This window comes from Pipra filicauda, unplaced genomic scaffold (genome assembly GCF_003945595.2).
Source record: "Pipra filicauda isolate LSUMZ 115617 unplaced genomic scaffold, ASM394559v2 scaffold6_size6359152_pilon, whole genome shotgun sequence".
NCBI classification, from domain to species: domain Eukaryota; kingdom Metazoa; phylum Chordata; class Aves; order Passeriformes; family Pipridae; genus Pipra; species Pipra filicauda.
In genome coordinates this window covers 3,274,504-3,296,996 of record NW_024104865.1, presented here as the reverse complement: position 1 = coordinate 3,296,996, position 22,493 = coordinate 3,274,504, and the positions used below count along the sequence as shown (strand labels likewise).

General features: G+C 42.6%; 1 protein-coding gene across 2 annotated transcripts in view; it reads left to right on the top strand.

Moving 5' to 3' along the window:
* ZFYVE1 (zinc finger FYVE-type containing 1) overlaps nucleotides 1-19,099 on the top strand; it is a 31,831-nt gene extending 12,732 nt beyond the window's left edge. For both annotated transcript variants that reach the window (XM_027749197.2, XM_039389079.1), the window contains exons 4-13: nucleotides 2,744-3,248; nucleotides 6,252-6,466; nucleotides 8,495-8,601; nucleotides 9,553-9,661; nucleotides 10,234-10,331; nucleotides 10,446-10,563; nucleotides 10,926-11,096; nucleotides 11,880-12,060; nucleotides 12,552-12,665; nucleotides 13,716-19,099. In XM_027749197.2, the coding sequence (XP_027604998.1) occupies nucleotides 2,744-3,248; nucleotides 6,252-6,466; nucleotides 8,495-8,601; nucleotides 9,553-9,661; nucleotides 10,234-10,331; nucleotides 10,446-10,563; nucleotides 10,926-11,096; nucleotides 11,880-12,060; nucleotides 12,552-12,665; nucleotides 13,716-13,948 (1,851 nt within the window). In that variant the 3' untranslated portion in view covers nucleotides 13,949-19,099. The remainder of the gene's footprint in view (nucleotides 1-2,743; nucleotides 3,249-6,251; nucleotides 6,467-8,494; nucleotides 8,602-9,552; nucleotides 9,662-10,233; nucleotides 10,332-10,445; nucleotides 10,564-10,925; nucleotides 11,097-11,879; nucleotides 12,061-12,551; nucleotides 12,666-13,715) is intronic.
* The last annotated feature ends 3,394 nt before the right edge of the window (nucleotides 19,100-22,493 follow it).

Below are 22,493 nucleotides of genomic sequence, written 5' to 3'. Positions count from 1 at the left end.
TTTTTCCACAATATGTTGCCTTGGCATCAGCAGTTTTTAAAGTACATTGAATGCAAAAGAAAGCTGTTGGTGTGGACATTTGCATTAGCTCAGCTTAGGACAATTTCCACATAAGTTGATTCCTGCCTCTTATTGGTGGGAATGCATCACAGAGCTACCCTTATCCCTGTGGTCCCTACTGTCCTTTGTGTCTTCTGACATTACTGACTCAGCCCCTTCCACAAACTCTCCCAAACTGCTACCAGAATAATAAACAGTGCTACCTGAAAGACTTTAGTCATTAGTTGTCCTGCCGATACTTAAGCAGCTGTTTGAAAACTATTTCCTTGTGCTGTCCAGGGAGTGCCTAGCCACTGACTCTGGCAGAAGGGATCTGCCACCATTATGGTTAGAAGTTTGGGAGGTGGGAATTAAAAACAAAACCCTTTGAAGAAGACAGTATCATGTCCTTTTTGCTTATGCACATGTAACATATTGTCAAATCTGTAAATGTTTTTAGGAGTTATCTCATGAACCAAGAGCTTCCTTTCAGCCACAGAGATATCTCCAGAGACACTAAGAGAAATTGCATCTGTCATCTAAACTACCTTCCTGATGATAATAATATAATAATAACAATGATAATAAAATAATAATAACAGCTACCAAAAAAGCAGACCCTTTCTTCAGTTTGCCTATAACTTGAGTGTATCTTCATGTTCTCCCACAGACACCAGGAAATATTCTATTGAGAGCATTTTGATTTCTCTGTTTCCTGTTTTCTTCTACTCTATGAGGCTTCCTTGAATGATTTGAGTCCATGAGAAGCTACTGCAGCCCCACAGCCCACAGTTTTATTTTGTGAATGCTGTTCCCAGCCACAATCTGGCACACTGATTACTTTTTATGTTTTTGGTACACTGGCTGGCTTTTATTTTCCTTCAAAGTCTAGCTGCTGCTGATAGATTTGACCAAAGCAAATGGGGCTGGGTAGGCTTTAAACTAATTTACTCATCTAAGAATGAACTTGTTCAAAGAAAACATTTATTACCTCATGGGCTCTCTGGATCATGGATCGTGAGACCTTCCAAGTGTCCTTTCAGGAGGGAAATAGCTAAGAGCTTCAGAACTTGAGAGGTAGGCAAGACAGGATAGAAGCCCTGGTTGTTTCAGTTGATGGGGATTCCTTGAGGAGGGAATTGGGGTGGAGAAAGTGAATTCAATCCTTCACAAAGAGTGCTTCTGTCATATTCTTCCATGTCACATAATACATGGATAAAACCTGTTGGAAGAAGAAAAAGCAAGGACTAGTGTGCTAGTTTAAAGGTAAACCAGCAGGAGAAATGAACCCAACTCAAAAGAGACCACAAGTCAGAGTTACAATTTAATAAAAAATAATACAATAATACAATTATATGGACAAGCAATTGGTTTTAACCTACAAAACCCAGATGTATAACCCAGCACCCTGGGGCACGAACAGAGTGGTGTTTGTTGGCCCCCGTGCTGAGCCCCACATGGTCCTGAGTCCAAAGTAAAAGGAGGGGGGAAAACCTGTTGGTGAGAGTGCTGGTCACAGTCTAGACATGACCCCTCAGGCTGGGTGTGGAAGTGCTAATGACTCCCTGGAGGGGAGTTAACATCACCCATAACTATAGCCTGAGGGGGTCAGGTGTGCTTTGGGCAGCTGCTGCAAATAGTCTATTGTTAACAGTTCCTGGGAAATGACATAGGGGGTATGGAATACACAGTTTGAGTTAAACCCACACAGTGATGAACTGCTCCCGGCTGCTCTAACTAGGACAACTAAACAGCTGTAGCCAGAAGCATAAAACCTGTGAAAGCCAAGGCCATGTTCTGCAACAAAATCAAGGCAAACTGTTGTACAGAGCCCTAACCCCATTTCATTGCTTGTTTGTCTGTGTCTGTTGCTCTAGTATCTGAAAAATGCCCTGTTCTTTAATCTAGATAGCATGATCTTGTCACTTAATCTATGCAAAGCCAAAGAGAGTTAACTGCTGAAGGCTGTCTACTCCCTTTTGGTTTTGTATCTGCATGTTCTTTTGTGTTTGTTTTTTTTTTTTTAGTGGAAGTACAATACAGTAAATTATGAAATGGATTGTTGAGATAGCTGTGGCACCTCTGTGAGAGCCAGTTTGACTTGCTTTGAGCATCTGACTCCACTGCACAACTTTGCTTCTTCTCTGCTCCTCTTCTGCCTCTCCAGCTGAAGGATTGATCAGCTGGAGAGCAATGGGAGCAGGACAGGCTGCAGCACAGATGCATGGCAGAGATTTTTCTCCCTAAACAGGTGCTCAGCCTCAGTGGATGAGGCAAGTTAAAGTGACAAAAGCACTCTCCTGAATTTGGATGCTTGCCAGGAGACCAATGCTACTAGGGAAGTCTGCCATGCTCCAAGTAGCTGTTCTGTCAGACTTGGAAGAGAGTTGTGCTCCCTTCTCTGAAAGGACTGCCTCAAGGAATGGGGTAAAGTACAGGAGGTTTGACCTGACGTAATCACAGTGAGGCATCACTTCTAAAACAGCTACATGATGGAACAGTAAATCACATTGATGTGTATGTTTTACAAAACTGCATTCTAATATTTTGCTTTGTACTTCTTGGTGCATCAGCAACTTATGATGAAATCTGAAGAGGAGATAATTGGTCTTTTTAAACTTGTGAATCCTGAAACCAGCTGTGTTTTCAGTGTTGTCTACTCCAATTGCATAGTTATAATATTTTTCTCTTTTTATTTTGGAAGGTAAGGAATGAAGAAGACTTTATTAAGAAACTGGACTGCAGTCCTGACCAGCATCTAAAGGTGGTGTCCATCTTTGGGAACACGGGGGATGGCAAGTCTCACACCCTTAACCACACTTTCTTCTATGGCCGGGAAGTCTTCAAGACGTCTCCAGCCCAAGAGTCTTGCACAGTTGGTGTCTGGGCAGCCTATGACCCTGTCCGCAAAGTGGTGGTAATTGATACAGAGGGCCTCCTGGGGGCCACTGTGAACCTGAGCCAGAGAACACGGCTGCTGCTGAAGGTCCTGGCCATCTCTGACCTTGTCATCTATCGTACTCGTGCTGACAGGCTCCACAATGATCTCTTCAAATTCCTTGGTGATGCCTCGGAGGCTTATTTAAAACATTTCACTAAGGAGCTAAAAGCTACCACAGCCCGTTGTGGCCTAGATGTTCCTCTCTCAACTTTGGGTCCAGGTGTCATCATCTTTCACGAGACTGTGTACACCAAACTACTGGGCTCTGGTGAGTAGGCAGTAAGAAACTGAATTGCAATGTGCTAAACACTGTCTAGAAATTATCAGGTTGCATTGAACATTCAGCATTCTTTACTACCATGTAAAGGTATGATTCGCGTTTTGCTCTCACTTGTTTAAGTCTGGGAACCAGGCTGTGGAACTACAAGAGCATTTCCTGTTGGTGATCTGGCTATTCCAGATCAGCTAGAATAATCCTCTTAGCCAGCTGTACATCAGCACTGACTAGTCATGAGTTCTGCCAGCCATAGGAGGGGACATCATACAAAATCACGAATATGGGTGATATAGCAGAGGAAGGCGAAAAGTGATGTGGTGGGTTGACCCTGGGTGGATGCCAGGCACCCACCAAAGCCGCTCTATCACTCCCCTCCACAACTGGACAGGGGAGAGAATATAATGAAAGGCTCATGAGTTGAGATAAGGACAGGGAGAGATCACTCACCAAATACTATCATGGGCAAAACAGACTCAGCTTGGAGATATTAATTGCGTTTATTACCAATAAAATTAGAACAGGATAATGAGAAGTAAAATAAATCTTGAAAACGCCTTCTCCCCACCCCTCTCTCCTTCCCAAGTTCCACCTTCTCCCCCACCCCTGCAGCATAAGGAGATGAGGAATGGGGGTTACGGTCAGTCCATCCCAGGTTGTTCCCACTGCTGCTCAGGGAGAAGAGTCCTTCCCTTGCTCCAGCGTGGGACTGTCCCTCCCATAGGAGACAGTCCTTCATGAACTTCTCCAACATGAGTCCATCCCATGGGCAACAGTTCTCCATGAACTGCTCCAGGGTGCGTCACTCTTCCAGGGGATGCAGTTCTTCAGGCACAGGCTGCTCCAGTATGGGTTCCCCACAGGCTTGTAAGTCCTACCAGGAAAACTTGCTCCAGCGTGGGCTCTTCTGTCCATGGGTCAGCAGGTCCTTGCCAGGACCCTGCTCTAGCATGGGTTTCCCACAGGTTCACAGCCCTCCTTCAGGCATCCACCTGCTCCAGCATGGGTCTCCTCCACAGGCTGCAGGTGGATCTCTGCATCCCCATGGTCCCCTGTGGGCTGCAGGGGCACAGCTGCTTCATCATGGTCTGCACCACGGGCTGCAGGGAACCTCAGCTCTGGTGCCTGGAGCACCTCCTGCCCCTCCTTCTCCACTGACCTTGGTGTCTGCAGAGTTGTTCACATGTTCTCACTCTGCACTTCTCTGGCTGCAATTACATCTGCACAATAACTTTTTTCCTTCTTAAATATGTTATCACAGAGGTGTTAATATCATCCCTAATTAGTCTGGCCTTAGACAGCAGAAGGTCCGTCCTGGAGTTGCCTGACATTGGCTCTGCCAGACATGGGGCAGCAATTTCTCACAGAAACCACCCCCGTAGCCCCCCTGCTACCAAAACCTGGCCACACAAACCCAGCACAACTGAGATACCCTGGGATTTTGGCAAGGATATGTACTACCCTGTTGCAAATAAAACAAGGATAAAATTCTGTGTAGAAACTAGGAGGAGCAAGAATAATGACTTCGATGAATGTCACTCTACTTTTTTTAATTCTGTGGACCAACATCATTCTGAGGCTGACGTGAGGTCAGGACTGAGTTTGTGCTGGCACAGAGCTGATGATTTGACACCACTTCTCTCTGTGCAGGTATCTAATACGGCCAAAGGAGCAGACCTGGCACACTATTACTCCCACCAATTTCAGTGTTCTTCACCAGTACTTTTAACTTGGCTCATGTAACATTTGACTATTTGTATTTAATTTCTGTATTTTATTTGTATGTCTGAGTGAAATGCACTGTCCTGTGGAAGTCATGGCATGTTTTGGTTTTGACTATACAGGGATCTAAATTTCTTCTCTTTTTTTGCATGTTTCAAAAGGTATGATGAAACCTTTCTTAATTTGGTCCATTTCTGATGTTCTGATAAACAAGATCCATGATGAATTGGCCTGCAACAGCTGAGGCTCAGTCCTGCTATCTGTGAACATATAGGAGACTTCTGTTGTGTAATACCACAGCGGTCCTGGCTGACCCACATTCTCATTTGGGCTTTTCTAACCAGTGAGGTCTTGAGCTAGCAGAAGAACTTGACATTCTTTCTGGTTATTATTAGAGTAACCTCTTAATAACTTTTAACTTACTTACAAGGCAGTTCCTTTTCTTACATACCAGTTTGCTGATTAGCAGTTCAGAGTTTCATATAGTTGTTGACATTTACTGTTTCAACAGGTCAGCCTTTAGTGAGGACACTTTGCACCTGTATGCAAAGTCAGGGTAGGAAAAAAATTATATTTTTGTGATCACTGCTGGTCACAGTAGGAATAGGAAAGAAACCACTTAGCATGTGGATACGCAGAAAGCTGTAACCATCTGTCTCAATGGATAACTGAGATAAGTGTGTTTATATAGTTTTAGGGCAGGGAAGAAAGGGCCTGCCTTATTCTGAAATGTACAGCAGGTACTTGGAAGCAGGCAGAAGAATGCAGTTGGCTCTGTGGAGTCTGACCTGATGTGACCAGCTCTGAAGTGCTTTTCCACGTACAAATGGTTGATAAAGGCTTGGTCTTCCTTGCTACAGTACTGGCATGGAGAACAAGCAATCCATGTAAGGTTCATGTCCTCCAGGTGCTCGTACTAGCTATACCAAATTATGATCTGGTGAGAAGAACTAATAAGTGTGCTGACATGATGTTGCCTTGTATTATGTCCTAAATTGCTCCTTAATCTGCATATCTGTTTGGAAACTTACATGTCTCTGATTTTACCTGAGGAACTTGGTCTTAGAATCTAAAGCTTTGTGTCACAAAGCAGAGGCTGCTTTTGGAAACTGTTTCTTTTCTTTATTTTAAAATACAATGATAACTGCATTCCAGATGTATTAGAAGATTCGATTAAGGAAACTAGAACTATATTGCATATGAAAGCACTATGCCATTTAAATATTATTTTGAACAGTCAGTTGTTTATGTACTTGCTGATACTCTTATGTATAGATCATCCTTCTGAGGTTCCTGAGAAGCTCATTCAGGATCGGTTTCGGAAGCTAAGCTGTTTTCCTGAGGCTTTCAGCTCAATTCACTACAAGGGAACAAGGACATACAATCCTCCAACAGATTTCTCTGGGCTTAGGCGAGCTGTGGAGCAGCAGCTGGAGAACAATACTACTCGGTCACCTAGGCAGCCTGGGGTTATCTACAAAGCACTAAAAGTAAGTGGAGAAGAGTTTGTCACAGTCTTTATTTGTATCACTGTTGCTAGTAACTCAATTGCAGCTCATAAAGGTAGAGCACATGAACCACTGATGCAGATAGCAGGTGTCTGGATAAAGCAAGTCTTCCATGAAGATGATAATTTTGTGTAACAGCCAAGGAGGCTGGGTAGTTTTTGTTCTTCTTACTTGAAAACTAACAAGCACCTTAGTAAAGACCATGAAAGGTCAAGAAAAGTTGTAGAGCAAAACTAAGCAAAATCAAAAAACTGAGCTGGGAAGAAAAAAGTAACTGGGGCTGTGAGTAACAAGCACTTAGTGATTTACAAAGAGAAGGCTCAGAAGGAGTTTTTTTTATGAAATTCCTAAAGATGGCCTCAGCACAAGAGGAGAAAACGCAAGATATTTGGAGGGAGTTAATAGTTGGCAAAACCTAGCACTGAATTTAGCGTAACCCAAGGCCTAGGAGATGTGCTGGTAGCTAGGGAACAGGATGGGATAAAGCCAAATGATGTATTACTTCAGAATGAGTGGTCTTCTTAGTTCACTTTGCTAGGGTGTCAGAGGGATTTTGGGGGCTTTAAATTTGCAGTCTTTCTACAAGTTTCCACTTGTATTGCTACCACTACCTGATTAACATCATATTTTCTTTGGCCTGAAGAGCACAGCTGTCATCAGGGAGGGGCAGGCAGAGCTGGGGCATATCTGCAGAAGAAGGTAGTGCTAGCAGTCTTTTCTGATGTTAGTCACAGCTGTTGGAACAGATAATTCTGTCTGCTCTGTATTTGTGGTAGCTGAAGCACTGGAAGTATCAGGGTGGCATGTATGCATTAGGGAGCAGACAGGCAGCAAGGGGAAAACAGCTGGAGTGGTTAATTTCAGTTTAATTTCTAGGACTTTATCGCAATAGTGAAGTAATCTGGTTTCAGATATAGATGCTAATATACTTAAATTCATGTCCAGTAGAGTGTTTGCTGTGTTAAGATCACTACTGACAAATTAACTTTTTTTGCTTCACTTATTGAGGACATAAGGCTTCCTAGAGATCTATGTCCACTTCCTCTAATTTTTAAATTCATTGTCCAGTATCAGTCAAGCTTGAAAGAGAATGTAAAGCCAATTTCCTTGAAATAATGTGAAATCAAATGTCTACATAGAGATCTTATCTGAGGGAAGTTATGATGAGAGAGATACACACACGTCTGCTGCAGCCAACCCTTTTTAGGACAGCAGAGGTGCACCCACTCCACCCACCCCCAACCCTGTGAGGGAGAGGAAGGAAGAGAAAGGCAGACAGCCACTATATTAACCTCACCTGTAGTAAGAGTTTCAGTTAGACCTCATGCCTTCAGAGATGTCCATCAAGAAAAGCTTTAACCATTTGCTTCGTTCCAGTGCTTGCTTTTTTTTTTTTTTTTCCTAATCATAACACCCAAAAGAACTGGAAAAGGTAATTATGCCAACGCTAAGGACTGATTAATCTGAGAATAGATGTTTCCAGGAAAGGGTACAAATCCCTTTGTCTCAGTTTTGCAGTTTCACCGGAGAAGAGCAGTTGTTGAGTGGGCAGAGGAAAGCTCAGGGCAGCACTTTCTGAGCTGAGAGGCAAAGAATGTGTCCTCATGTACTGTGAGAAATGATCCTCTGAGTTTCCTTTGTGAGGTTTCCAGAATGCAAAGCCCTTTTAGCAAGAGCCCTACTATTCTGGGCACAGATTGTATGCACAGAGGTGGATGTAATCTTTCACCCATTTCTGCTACAAAATTCAAAGCAGGGAGAGGAGGAGAGGAGAAGAGTATCTTACAAGTAATCAGGTCACTTTCCAACAAGTGCAAGACTGTCTTCTTTGTTGGTTTTCAGTCCTTGTCTTGGTTTCCAGGTTAGTAAGACAGACATTATTTGTTAGCTGTGTACTCTCTTTGCCTCTCCCTCCAGTAGAGGAATCCATGCTTTTGCTTGCAAAAGCTTGCATAAAATGTCTTCATTGCTCTCCATCCCTTACCAGTTCATTCTTTTCTGCTTTGACAGGCTCTAAGTGACCGGTTCAGTGGGGAGATCCCTGATGACCAGATGGCTCACAGCTCTTTCTTTCCAGATGAATATTTCACATGCTCCTCTGTGTGCCTCAGCTGTGGGTAAGTGGATGAGAAATGCTTCTCCATCCTTCTAGAGAATAGTGCTGCTCTGGTCTGCAGCCACAGAACGTAAAGTTTCTGTGACATCTTGACAGCTGACATCACCTATCATCACCTAGTACTTCCAGGCAGAATTATCTTGAAATTCAACTCTTATGTAAATTGGATGACTGTTATTGCTGCACCCCAGCTGGATGCATGGTTTTTACCTACTCTATTTTTGTGCATGGCTACAAACCTGTGCTGCCCATATCTTTTCCCAAATGCAAGCGGGGCAGGAAGAAAGGAGTGCCTAAATAAATCCCTTGAAATTTCCTGTGTTTTTTTCCTGACATTTTTGTTACCTAAATGGTATAAACAGTCCTAAAGCATACATCATGGCTGGCCACTGTGTTCAGTGACCATGTCTAAGTGGAGCTCCAGATTTGATTAGACCTTGGCTTGTAGCTCTCTGGGAAGAGCCCCAAGATTGAACCTGGAAGGGCAGTAGATGGCAGTCAGTGGTCTGAGTCTGTGAGGTGTATAGCAGCATGATGTTATGGCTGGTTATGCTTCTGGAAGCATTTCCTCTCAAATGTAATATAGTGCTATGTTTCTACTCTCTTATGTTCATTAGAGAATTTCCAGCAATTCCTTGCAAAGGCTGCACTGTTAAGTCCATTGTAGTCAATTTCCAAACTTGTTTAGTCCTTCCCAAAATAATCTCTGAAATTTAAATTTGCTACAGCGATCATTTTCTGCAGTGAACTGTTGTTAGTGCTGCTTTGTATGTGAAACAGTTGCTACACCTCCTTCTGAAAAGCCTGCCTTTCAATGATAAATGTTGTCATTGCTGTATGTACAGTTGTGGAAATGGTTTGAGGGTACAGCATCTGTATAAGTGCTGAAATCTTGGTGACATCTGTCCTGTATCTAACAGTGACAACTCCGGGTTTGCTTTTGCATACTCAGGTGTGGCTGTAAGAGGAGCATGAACCATGCAAAGGAAGGAGTCCCTCATGAATCCAAAAGTCGATGCAGATATTCTCACCAGTATGATAACAGAGTCTACACTTGCAAGGTGAGTAGCGATACAAGGACAAGATCTGAAGAGTGAGAAAGGAAAGTATGACCCAGTATATGAGGAATATCATAGGCATGTACCTGTTTTCTTCCATTTTTTTTCAAAATGTCAGAGGTGCTCATGGCCTTGACAAGAAAAATTGATCCTCGTTCAACTTGTATGTTTGCTGGGAGAGGTTATCAATTCTCTGTGCTGTGTCTCATTTTTCTAGCTAAACCGTGAAGCCAGCTGCTCTTAACTTGAGTAATGCTGACCTTCTACATATTTGATGTGGCTACTCTTCCTATTTCCTTATGCCCATTGCTTGGTATTAGCCAATTTTTCTGAAGGATATGTGCAGGAGACAGGGAAATTTTTGTCTACCATCATGGTCTTTATTGATATAGAAATATTTCCCTGATGTCATTATTAACTGTAGTTTTGCTTTGTTATAAATCAGTTCCGATGAGTGCTCCTTTGCTGTGGAGACCCCTGTATCTTAATTATATGCTTTAGGTGTCCAAACTAAGCTGCCAGATCCACATTTGGATTCTCAAGAATGCAGTTTTAGTTGAGCCTTTATTTTACAGGCCTGTTATGAACGAGGGATGGAGGTCAGTGTGGTGCCAAAAACCTCTGCTTCCACAGACTCTCCTTGGCTGGGCCTTGCCAAGTATGCCTGGTCGGGGTGAGTACTGCAGCTGAGATCTCTCTGCTCCCTGTTGCCTCTAAGCTACCTGGTGCACTGGACCTCCAGTGCTTTCAGGTTACCACTGAGGTAACCTGTCTTCCTCTTCTGCAGATATGTGATTGAGTGCCCCAACTGTGGGGTGGTGTACCGTAGCCGGCAGTACTGGTTTGGCAACCAAGATCCTGTGAACACTGTGGTGAGGACAGAAATTGAGCACGTCTGGCCAGGGGTAAGTCTGGTTGCTGGGTAGTCTTTGTGCATGTGGGCAGCCGTGTTAATTTGGTTCTTCTGGATGTTGATGGAGAAAATTGATTGGCTTTCATTACAGCTGTTCCCTGTCTCTGCTCTTCAAAAGAACCTTTGCAAGGCCTCCAGTCATCTTTTGGCTATCTTGAAATGCCTAAGATGCCAGTGTATGAACACTTTGTGTTTATGGACCTACCCCCCTGTTTCAAAGCATGGCTGATGAATTTTTTTCTTCTGATTGCCCTCCAGTTTAAGAGGAGCAATGGGTTGCAGAGCCATCTGCATCTAAAAAACCCCAAAGATTTCCTTTTTTTTATTCTCAAGTAAATATCCGTTTCTTTCCAGACTGATGGATTTCTGAAAGACAACAACAATGCAGCTCAGCGTTTGCTGGATGGCATGAATTTCATGGCTCAATCAGTATCTGAACTTAGCCTGGGACCCACAAAAGCTGTGACCTCCTGGTTGACAGACCAGATTGCCCCAGCTTACTGGAGACCCAATTCTCAGATCCTGGTAAATAGCAGCTGCTATAGAGAAAGGCTTCGTATAACTAAAACCCCTTTTCCTTACCCTTTAAGTAATACGGGACTTTGCAGATTCCAAATGTTTCTTGTTTTACTGCAACAATCCTTTCTCCTACAATTCTGAGAAAACTGAAATGTTTTCTCCTCTTCCCATTCTTGACTTATCCAGAGAAAGTATGAACAGAGAGTTGGCCCAGCCCTGCTAGAGAGACTGTTTCTCCCTACTCTTTGTGAGCTCCTCACCCAGCAATATCACAGAAACCCCTGGCTTGCATGAACTGTCTTTTCAAAGCGAAGAAACAACATATTAAGTCTGACTATTGCAGTTGATAGTACTATTTTTGTGGGTGCAGATGTTAAACTCTGGTTTCATACCAGATGCAAAAAGCATCAAGCAGTTCAAATAGGAGAAGGTTCCCTGTGTCTAGCAGGAAACAGACTCATTTTCACTCATCTTCAATGAAAACTGCCTTCTGAATTCTTACCCCCCACAAAGGTCAAACAACCACCATTCAGCCCTGCATCATGTGGCTGTGTTTATTTGTGATTGTGAATGAAGGGATCATAGCAATATATTTGCTTAACCACTGTACACCTGCCTGTCTGAATCACTTCCCCAGGGTAAAGTTATGGGGCTGGTAGGACCCAAGTCTTGTGTGTAACTATATTTTTCACAGTTTGTCTGAGACTTGGCATCCTGGGCTTCTGCTCTCTATTTTTGACTTAAGGAACATGAAACTAACAGTTTTCCTCTCTGTGTTGTTCTGATTAGAGTTGTAATAAGTGCAACACGCCTTTTAAAGATAACGACACTAAGCATCACTGCCGGGCCTGCGGAGAGGGCTTCTGTGATGGCTGTTCTTCCAAGACCCGTCCAGTGCCTGAGCGAGGCTGGGGACCAGCACCAGTGCGTGTGTGTGACAACTGCTATGAAAACAGGGGCATCCAGTTAGGTAATTTTGAGTGGATTGTGACAGAATTATCCCTGGACAACAGCCTGAAGTCTTTGCCCCTGATTTCTGGATCACAGCCATTCCCACTGAGTGTAGACAGTGTTGTTCAAACTGGGCTTCCATACAGTTTTTGGTTGAGAAGCTCAAGAGCTCAATGCCTTTTGGAAGAAAGATCTCATCTTTCAAAGAGCTACCGGGTATTTGACCCCCTGACAAAGTTACTTTCTAATTGTATCTTTACTTTGTTTTTCCAGCAGCTGCTGATGGTCTGGCACTAACATCAGAGCAGGGATGCTGCTGTTTCAGCAGACTAGTATTTTGTCCATTATTGCTAAAATGAAAACTCTGCAATTCAAGACTGGGGATGTGGGAGATAAAGGCTGAGGAGGGACTCCAACATGCCTTTTTGGGTTTGCTGCTGGTTTTTGTTAATGTAAGGCAGAAATTGTGGTGGTTGTAGGTGTTGAGCCCTTCACTCTTGTGTCATGCAGATGTGGCTGAACTGCCTTCAGATGAGGAAGGGGGGACACTTATTGCCAGGAAGGTGGGGGAAGCTGTGCAAAACACACTTGGAGCAGTGGTGACAGCCATGGACATTCCCTTAGGTGAGCTCTGTTCTGTTCTGATGGATTTTTTGCCTAAAGGCATTTTTGTGCTCAAACTGATTAAACTTCAAGAATTTTTGTGACAGGCTGGCACCTCTGCTATGCTGTCACTGTTGGTTGAGAGTTCTACAGCCCTCTCTGCCTCTTCTGCCTAATGTTTCCTCTTGGTTTTCAACGCGTTTTTTCTGCACACTTTCACACTTTCTCTTCTCCCTATTGTGCAAATCTGTGTGCACCAAGCTGTGAGTAATTCATGCTCCCCTCATGCATTCACTGCAGTGACCTGCCATGTGGAGCTCCTAAAGACTGACCAATTAGAAAGCATTTTACCAGGTTTGGTTTTCTTCCAGAGATGCTGAGTGCCTTTTAAGTGTGTTCAGATACTGCTGGCACTTGGTACTTCTGTAGGGGAGGGCTGAAAATTTAAGCTGTCCGGGTTGGTAATGATGGGGAAGTAATCAGTAATGTGATCTTTAATGGTGAGCTTGTACAGTGAACGTTTGCTGTTCTTTCATGTGCTGGGTGGCAGTTAGGTATGTCAGCAAACATTTCATATTTGAATCTTCTGTTGTTGGACCTGATTTCCTGCTCATTATGCAGATCATCATTCAACTGCTTTGCCTGCAGCATGTCCTGCTATCACTTTTGTGGATGTTTCCTCTCAGAGTCCATGAAGGGCAGAATAAATCCCTTTCTCAGTTTAGACAGGACATGCGTTTCTGTGGGGCTTTCTGGCCACACATGAAACTGAAGATAGGGAAAAGCAAGTGTCTCAACCTCTGGAAGAGTCTGAATAAGGGAAGATGCCACTATTTAAGGAGAAACAGTCTGCCCCTCTGAAGAGAGGTAGAATGTGGGAGAATGGCAGAATGCCTTAAATGGCTACCCATTGCACTAAAGTATTCTGTCAGTAGATCACCTCCCCTTAATGGCAGTAGTATGACTTGCAGTGGGTGCGTACTTCCCCTGGAGTACGTTCTTGATGTGCTTATGTTGACAGATTATTTTCTTGTCCCTCTTTCTCATCCCCCCACCTCACTTCCTCCTTAGGTCTGGTAAAAGATGCTGCCCGACCTGCATACTGGGTACCAGACCATGAAATCCTGCACTGCCACAATTGCCGGAAGGAATTCAGTATCAAACTCTCCAAACACCACTGTCGGGCCTGTGGCCAGGGATTCTGTGACGAATGCTCACACGACCGCAGAGCGGTTCCCTCTCGCGGATGGGATCACCCAGTCCGAGTTTGCTTTAACTGCAATAAAAAGCCTGGTGACCTTTAACCCCAGGCTCCTCTCCACATCTTTGCAATTCCTTATGTTCTCAGGGTTACAAATGAAAATATCTGGTCTCCCTTTCACCTTTTAACCTGTTGCAGCCAGAGTGCATGTTTCCAGTTTCTGGCCTCCTCTCGTGTTATATCCATCTTGAAACGCTGGGAATGAGCCTACGTTCAGCCTCTAGTTTTAATTTCGAATTAACTGGGAAAGGGATGGAGCTCCCTTGTAAATGAGCAAACCAAAATCCAGTGTATTTTATTTCAATTAAAAAAAAAAATATATATATCAACTATGTATACTTCAGGATATTAAGAATACGGTTGGCTAATGAAGCTTCGAGTATTCCTAGTTCAAATGATGGATGGTGTTGTTCCTTACTATATTGGATCAGACTTATGGCCTTCTAATTCTTCTTTTGGAATGTCTTGCTGATCGCGATGTCCTGTGAGGAAGGTTTGGACTCTGCTGCCAGGAAATCTCCAATGTTGATGTATGAATTACACCTGGCAATTCAACTAGTCCTACATCTGGAGGTGCTGTCCTTCTGGCCATGCAAGATTAAACTCAGATTCATGAGCAAGTTTGTTTGAACTGTGGTATGAGCAATGGTCTTGCAGTGCAAGAGGAATCAAGTTGAAATAGACCTCTTGGTAGAGACCAGTAAAGCTCTGAAAGGTAAAGCAAATCATATGACACAAGGCAAAGCATTCTGATTTTGCCATTTCAACTTTAATACCAGATCAAAAAGTAGCAGGGTCTTGCTCTCCCTGACAGTATTTTCATGTACTCAGGTTTTCTTCAAATTTCATTGTCAGATCATTGCAGTTAAAAGTTTTGTCCAGAGCAGAAGAGAACAAGTTTTGTAAGCAATTCTGAAATATGAAGTTTAAATTGTTTGGGTTGTGATGACTTTTCTTTTCCCCCACTTTTTAAGTGATCCTGTAGTCTCTGAAGCCTCTGTGTTCTCAAACGTGGTTGCATAGAAACTGCACAGATTTGACTCATCTTTCTTCTAATCGTATGAATTTACGAATCAACCTGGAAAATGGGAACCTTTCTTCTTTGCTCCTTGCAACTGGCACTCACTGGACTTCATCCTTTTATTAAAGGACTGCAATGAATTCACTGAGTTTATTATCAAAAGCACCACTTAACCTAACTTATACTGTCATGTACTGTGGATTTGTGGTTCCACTTATACAAAGTAAGAGACCATTGTGAACTAAACTGCCTAAAATGCTCCATTCTTGGCTTACATACACATGAATTCTTTCACCATGGGAGTTGCCTCCTCTTGGAGTGGCTGGAGTTTAATGCAATGTCTTGGAACTGTGGTATTTTGTCCCCAGCTTATTAAATGTGCTCTTCTGTAGATGAGTGCCCAACACCCTGTTTTAAGACTGTATTATTAAATTAACTGCTATAAAGGACTTTATCTTCCGAACAAGCGTACTGACTTTCCTTGTAACAAGTGGGTTCTCACTTTGTTTCTGAAAGAACATATTCACAAAGTGATTGCCCCTTTGCAACTACATCCAGCCTACACAAGGAAGTAGATTTAGAAGATGTTCCAGGAGACCTTCGGTACTGGCCAAGTTTACTGGGGACTGTCTCATATTTCTGTAAGCAAAAGTCCGCCATAAACTGAGAGTTGTCCAAGTGAGGATACGAGTAGGTAGAAATCCTCTTTTAAAAGACACTCTGTACATCTAGCATAATTCTGTGCTTCAAAGTATTTTTTATTTTTTTAATGGGTGAGCAATGTGTTCTTGGTTTGTAGGCTGTGCCCTGTGTGCTGTTTATGCATGTAGCTTTACTACCATGTTAATGCACAAAGAGAAAGCAGCCATGACATTCCTTGTATAAAATCTTTGGCATCTGTTTCAACAACTTGTCTGATTTTTTTTTTTCCTTGTCACAGCCAGAATTACGACTCAATCAAAAAGAAAATATTGTCTAAACATTTTTAATATATATGTGATTTTAATCACTTAGCAACCTGTCAGCATCTGAGTCCATTCCTGATTGATTATCCTGGAGCTAAATCTTTTATGCTGTTTCTCAACAAAGCAAAATCTTATGTGGTGCTTAAACTGCAGCAGGCTTGGTGTTACTCTTTATGGACAGTGTTGAGAGGTGTATTTGGGATCTCTGTTTTCCAAAATGAAAAAAAGATCTGTAAGGTTTATGTTCACTGCTGTTTTCTGTACAGAATAGCCTTTATTTTTTCTGATACTATTTGGTGCTGTGAGTGCACGATATAGGATTATGGTTATTAAATGGCTTAGCTATTTAAAAGGGTTAGATGCATATTTTAGCAGAGCCCAACGCTATTGGGTATTAACACATTAAAATTCAATAAACAAAAGAGCTCTAAAATACATCTGTGGGCAGAAAGCTCTACAGGAAACTTAAATGAAGGAAATGGAAATCATGAAAAAAAATATCACTGAAGCAATATTGTGAGCATGTTGTGCTTGGGGGGGCGGGACTGTGAGTAGAAACCTGCAAGAGTTTTATTCCTAAACTATTAGGAGAGATGTTTTGTGTGCTGAGGTATTGGTAGCATCTAACCAGAGTGAGTCTTTGGAAAACCTGTCAAAATTTAACAGCAACATTAAATTTTGCAAAAGCACAAACTGTGATTGTTTCATACTGGCAGTATGAGACAGGTCTGACATTAATGCAGCTCCTTTGTGAAAAAGTCTTGTGTATTTACAAGGGCAGCAATAGGAGGGGACTGTTTTCCAGGAAATTTTTAGATCACTGTGTGTGCTATACTGAAGAGAAATTAATTACTTACCGTGAAGTTGCAGTAGGTCAAGATGATAATGCGTCCCTTGGATCAACTGAAGTTCACTGTAATGTTAACATTTCAGAAGTTAAAATTGACACACTTACTTGGTAGGATAATGAATTCAATTGGTCTGAGATGTGACACGATAAAAGCATGTTCTGAGTTACAGATTGAAGTTGACTGATGTAAATCTCTTGGCAGAAAATTATATCAGATTGATTATTGGCACACCAAGCAGCGTCCCCACCTCTTCTTATAAGGAATGCTGTGGAAAACATCAAGTAAAATAAGAATCCTGTGATCTAACTGATGTACAAAGATGTGTGCCCCAGTGAAAAACACATTCCTCACCCAAAGCACCACAAAACAAGCCTAGACTTGTAGAGGAAAAAGCATCTGATTGCTCTGTTCTGCTGGATTTATTTCCATTGTGAGTACGTACGCCAATTCAGCATGAAGGTTCATCTTCAAATAGGTGATGTGGGTTTTTCTCTCATTCTATGAAGCAAATATATGTGAGCTTTGTATAGATGTGCACACTTTTAGTTAGGTACCCTACCCAAAACCTGTAGGCTAATCTTGGCTTAAATGTGTATCATATGCACGTTGCCCCTGAGCCTTGCAGCTGGGGAAACTGATGGCAGAACAGCACGGCTGTAACATGTAGCTATTGTCAGGGTAGGAGCAGGCTCTAATGTATGGTTACTTGCACGGGAGAAACTGCTTTGTTTTTCGCTCCCCTCTTGCCCTCCCCCATTGGTTTTCCTGTTCATTCATTCTCCTGCCCAGTTGCACGAGCTGAAGTTGGCCAAGGTATTCTCTGTGTTCCTGTGTGTGTCCCTTGTGAATTGGACCTTTGGTTGTGTCCTGGAAAACATGACAACCCTCCCTAGCTTTTGATGTCAGCAAGAGTTCTTGGAAATAAATACCATCATTATGTTAGGTTTGCCTTGTATTTATACCAGGTGTCTGTCTGCCGTGACTGTGCTGAGACACTCATAAATGCCCCTGTTGCTTTGGGAGCCTGGGCTTTAATATTGCAGGACTCTGGCTTCCCACCTGGTCATACAGACTTTCTTTTTCATATTTTTGCTTTCAGCATAACCAGTCCAATAAGGTTTAAATGCTAATATCACTCTATTTTGCAGCCTCTCATTTTCATGTTTCATTTGTCAGTCACTATAATGCCAGATATCATGGCATTGTCCTTGCATTCAGTTATTGCTGATGGCTGTAATATAATTTGGCACCAACAATTTGCCTGCTAGTAATTTGAGAACAGAGAGTGATTTGGGCAAGTGATAGAACTGTCTGTTTTTTGTCATCCAGGTCCTGTCCCTACCCCCTGCTTTAGCTGAGCACTCTTTCATGGTAAAGCAATGTTGACATATATATTCTGTCAGTCACAGCACATAGTATGTCTTAAAATGTATTTGTGAAATCATGGCAATGCCACAATAAATAAAATCTTGATATGAGGGTTTTCAAAATCAACAGTATAGTGTGACAAATACAAAGCTAAAGTAGAATGGCAGCTAATCAGTTATCTTAAGACAAAATTAAAGTGCATTCAGCTTTTTAACTTCACTTTTGTTGGATATAATTCAAGCAATAGAAGATATACAAGTACAAGTGGTGTATATATATATACACGGAAGTCTTTATGTAGGAAGTGTTTTGTGGCATTACAGAAATTCTAATTTCAAGAATGTCTGGAGATTTTGAAACACTGATTTCTGATGTTTTGAGAAGCTGGTTAAATCTTTCTGCTTCTGCTTAAAAGGTAATTTTTCAGTAGCACTGGAGAGAAGAAATAGCGTATGTATGATGATGACTTGTCAGGAAGGCATTGGAGTGCTTCACAGCCACCATGATATCAACAGAATTACAGATAGGAAAGAAGTTGTTTGAACAAGAAAAGGCAGGTGATCTTGGTTATATTTTCAGACATTACTTTAAAAGGTTTATCAACTTGGTGCCTTGGCTTCCATTTTTGAAACATTAAACTAATTTGTGAAGTGTTTTAAACACTTAGATCAAGCATCTCTCAGCCCCAATCCCTTACCCCAGAACCCGTCTAGAAAGTACCTTAGGTTGGCATTGACTGCTTGATTCAGCCTACAGTATATGTAGTATATATAGCATATGCAAGCAGCCACTAACAACTGAAGGTTTGAGGACCAAAGCTGAATTGTTCACTGCCAGATTATAACTTTCCTGAAAGCAGCGTCTGTAAGGGGACACCTTGGGACTATGTACATGTTTGGGGTTGAATTCTCACAACAAATGCTTAATTTTCTAGTCCTGTTAGAACAGGTCCCTATTAAACTCAGAAATGCAAAAAATGCATGTGTGAATTTGTGACTAGTAACTTGATTTTTTTTTAATCTCTTAGTTTCAGTATTCATCAGGATAATAGAGGAGGAATGACCATGAAGCCATGTACTGCAGTAAATTGGGACCAACAGAAAGACATAACCAACACCACCACAGAAGACCCAGAAACAAATCCCCTCCCTGCTTTAGACATTTCAAGTTAAAATAGAAATTTTTCTGCCTGTTATGTCTAAGAACCTTATGTGACCTAAAGGGTTTTATGTGGAAAGAGCTTTATTCGTCAGGGCTGAGAGATGACTAATAGCAGCAGAGTATATGGAACAGAGCATGGGCGAGACTGTGGCTTCTGAGAGAATTGTGTTGATGGGAAGGATAGTTTGGTCAGTGAGAAGAGCCTGGTCTGCTTTGTGCTGTGCTCCAGTGAACAAAAGGGACCAAAGAAATGGTGTCTGCAGGATGAGGGATGCTGCAACCTGTGTTGGAGTTCAGGTCCGGCCCTTCTGAAGTTGACCTCCAGTTCAGTACTTGCTGAGAAGCTGAGGCAAAGAAGTAAGGTTATTTTTGATACTGTAGCAGAGAGAAAGAGTGCTGCAGTTCATTTTTAACTACCTTAGGGTCTTGATATTGCTGCATAATGGAATAGATGTTTTAATATACTTCAGCCACTGCCTGCAGGCTGCTTGCTGTTGTCACTGAAGCCAAATTGCCTTCCTTCTTGCCCTGCTTCCCTTCTCCTTTCTTACAGCTCTTGCAGGCCTAATTAGAAGTGCTGGCTGCAAAAGCACTAATTGGGTGAGTGGGTTTGCAGGGACATGTATGTACGTTTTGTTCCTGGAAAGGACAGAAAGGAAATTATTTTCTTTTGTTTTACAAGTTTTGCCTAAAAGGGAACAAAGGAAAGAAATTATCTTCAGTTATGTAAGTTGCCTTTCTGCCACAATTCCTAGTTTGTGTTTCCCACGGTAACGGCATATTTGTTGTACAGTCTTGTTCTTGCAGAACAGGCATTACTGGAGTTAAGAGCACTGAAAAGAGTTTAAATTTTAATTTAAATTTTGGAATTAATCCTGGTTTAAGAGAGTTCATGATCTTTGTAGGTTGCTACCTGCAAGGGTTTGAACCACACGTTTACTAGCAAGAAGATGAATATAAAGTATGTTGCAACTCTGAGTTGATAATCAGATGTAACATTAGGAGTCTGCAGTGGGATGGGGTTAACTACATTTCTGTTTCTGAGCAGATGCTTAGTTGCAGTATGCATTATTAACTAAGGTAATGCAAATGCTTATGAAAGTTGTGCTGTGTACATTAATCACTGTGCATGCAACAGAAAATGTAGAAAATTAACATAACCAATCAAGACAAATTCAAGTATTTACTTGACTTGAGAAAAAAAAAGCAAGCCAGGAATTGAGTCTCTTGGTTATCAAAGGGTAGTAGAGGGAATGGGAAGAGCCTGCAAGATTTACCATTTAGGAGAACAGGAGACTCCTGTGCCTTATAAACAATGTCTGTGGAAGGAAGGAGCAGCACGGAGTACACTGTGAGCAGCATCCACTCTGTTTTGTATGAGAAAGGAGGCTCTGCACAGGAATGCTGAAGCCAGATGTATCAGGGGAGCCATAGCTGTAAGGAATTGACAGCTCAGTCTGACCCTGGGGAAACAGAAGTTGGCTGTTAATGGGGTAGAAGAAAGATTTGGGGTTTTTGAATGTATACTCAGAGAGGGAGGAAACCATTTTAAATATTTGCTGGGATTCATCTTTCATCTTGACTACCCTTGCAACAGCTATTTCATATAGAGTATATTCACACTGTAAAGTCTTACACTGCTCCCAAGAGGAGAGTTTTCCTGCTCTATTGTCTTCTATATAGATTAATGGGTAAAAGAAATACAAAGGAAGGGAAGGAGATCACCACACACAACACTGGAGTGTTGGTGAGCAAGAAGAGCTGCTGAGAACGGTTTCCTAGAACAGCACATTGCTTACACCTGAAGGTTGTGAAAGAACAGGAGAACTAAATGTGGAGCCCTGCAGGTCAGAGAGGGTTTTTAATAGGGCCTACCCTTCCTGGAACCTGTATTTGAATAATTCTCTCTTATTCAAAGTCACTTGAAAAAGGGAAAGGGAGAGGAATCCACTGGAAACAAACAAAATTCCCCAGGCTATGGTCAGGTTTGCATGGGGCTTGGGAAGGGGATCTCCCTGCATAGGACTTGCATTGCAGGGCACTTGTGAGGCTTCCTTTTGGAAACCAGAGACACACTTGTGAAGTGTGCTCAATGAGCTCAAGACACTAGCAGGGATGCAGAGGGATGGATTGTCTGCACCACCAAGTCCTCGATGAACTCTTAGGGAGCTCATGCCACAACCTTGAGTGCCTCATCCCTGTTAACAGTGCTGTGCCCATGCTGCAGCTGAAACTCTCCTCGTCTGGGAAAAACATTTTGTGACGGATTGAACAGTTTTACTAACCCACTTTTTAAACTCCAAATACTCCTGGCTCAAGAGGAGTAGAAGTAAGAGCTTTCCCTGCATATGCACCAGTGTGAGGTGGAACAAACCTGATGGGCCATCAGGATGAAAGGGGCAGGGTGCAATGTCTCCCTAAATAGGTTGCTCTGGCCAGAACCTTTAGGTGCAAAAGAATAATATCTCAAGAAATGAAATAGCTAGAAACCTTTGTAACATGCCTAAGAGGGTGGTTTTTATCTGAGGGCAGAAACGGGATTGCTTAGTGGGGGACTTCAAAGCCCCTTCCTTCCTAGGATGCCCAGCACTGTTAACCCCTTTCCAGATGGTATCCCAGGTGAGGGTGCTGTGCTAGGTATGCCCCACAATAGGCCACACCTGTAGACAGCAGCAACACTTATCTGTGTGTGCAGGTGCAGCCTATGCCTGCTGTCACAAGGCACTTGGAATGCAGATGCCCAGCCTTGCTCTGACACAGCCACCTCCCTGAGCCAGCTGGACACAGCCTCCATGTGGACATGCCATGCAGCCTGGGTGTGATTATAACCCATTTGTGTCTCGCTTGCTGACCTGGCAGGACCCCATGGAAAGTACATTTCTGACATATCAGTTGTACATCTAAATGCTCTAAGTGGATCCCAGGATGAAAAGGTGGTTCCTGCACTCCTTTAATAAGAATTTTGGAAAACTTGAGCGCAGTGCATCTTTCCTGTGAAGGCCATCCTCGTTCATCAGCCTTTACCCCCCATGGGTTCCTGATCCTGTCAGTGCTTCCTACAGATACTGTCTGCAGGACAGTCTTGCCCAACCCAGACTGGTTACCAAGCAGGAGCTAGAAGTAAGGAGGCTCCCTGGGAGAGTAATTGTTTTCAAATACAGATATGGTATCACCCAGTTACTGGGAGCTAGTGCTACAACTTTGTAGCTGAGGGCCCAGTTG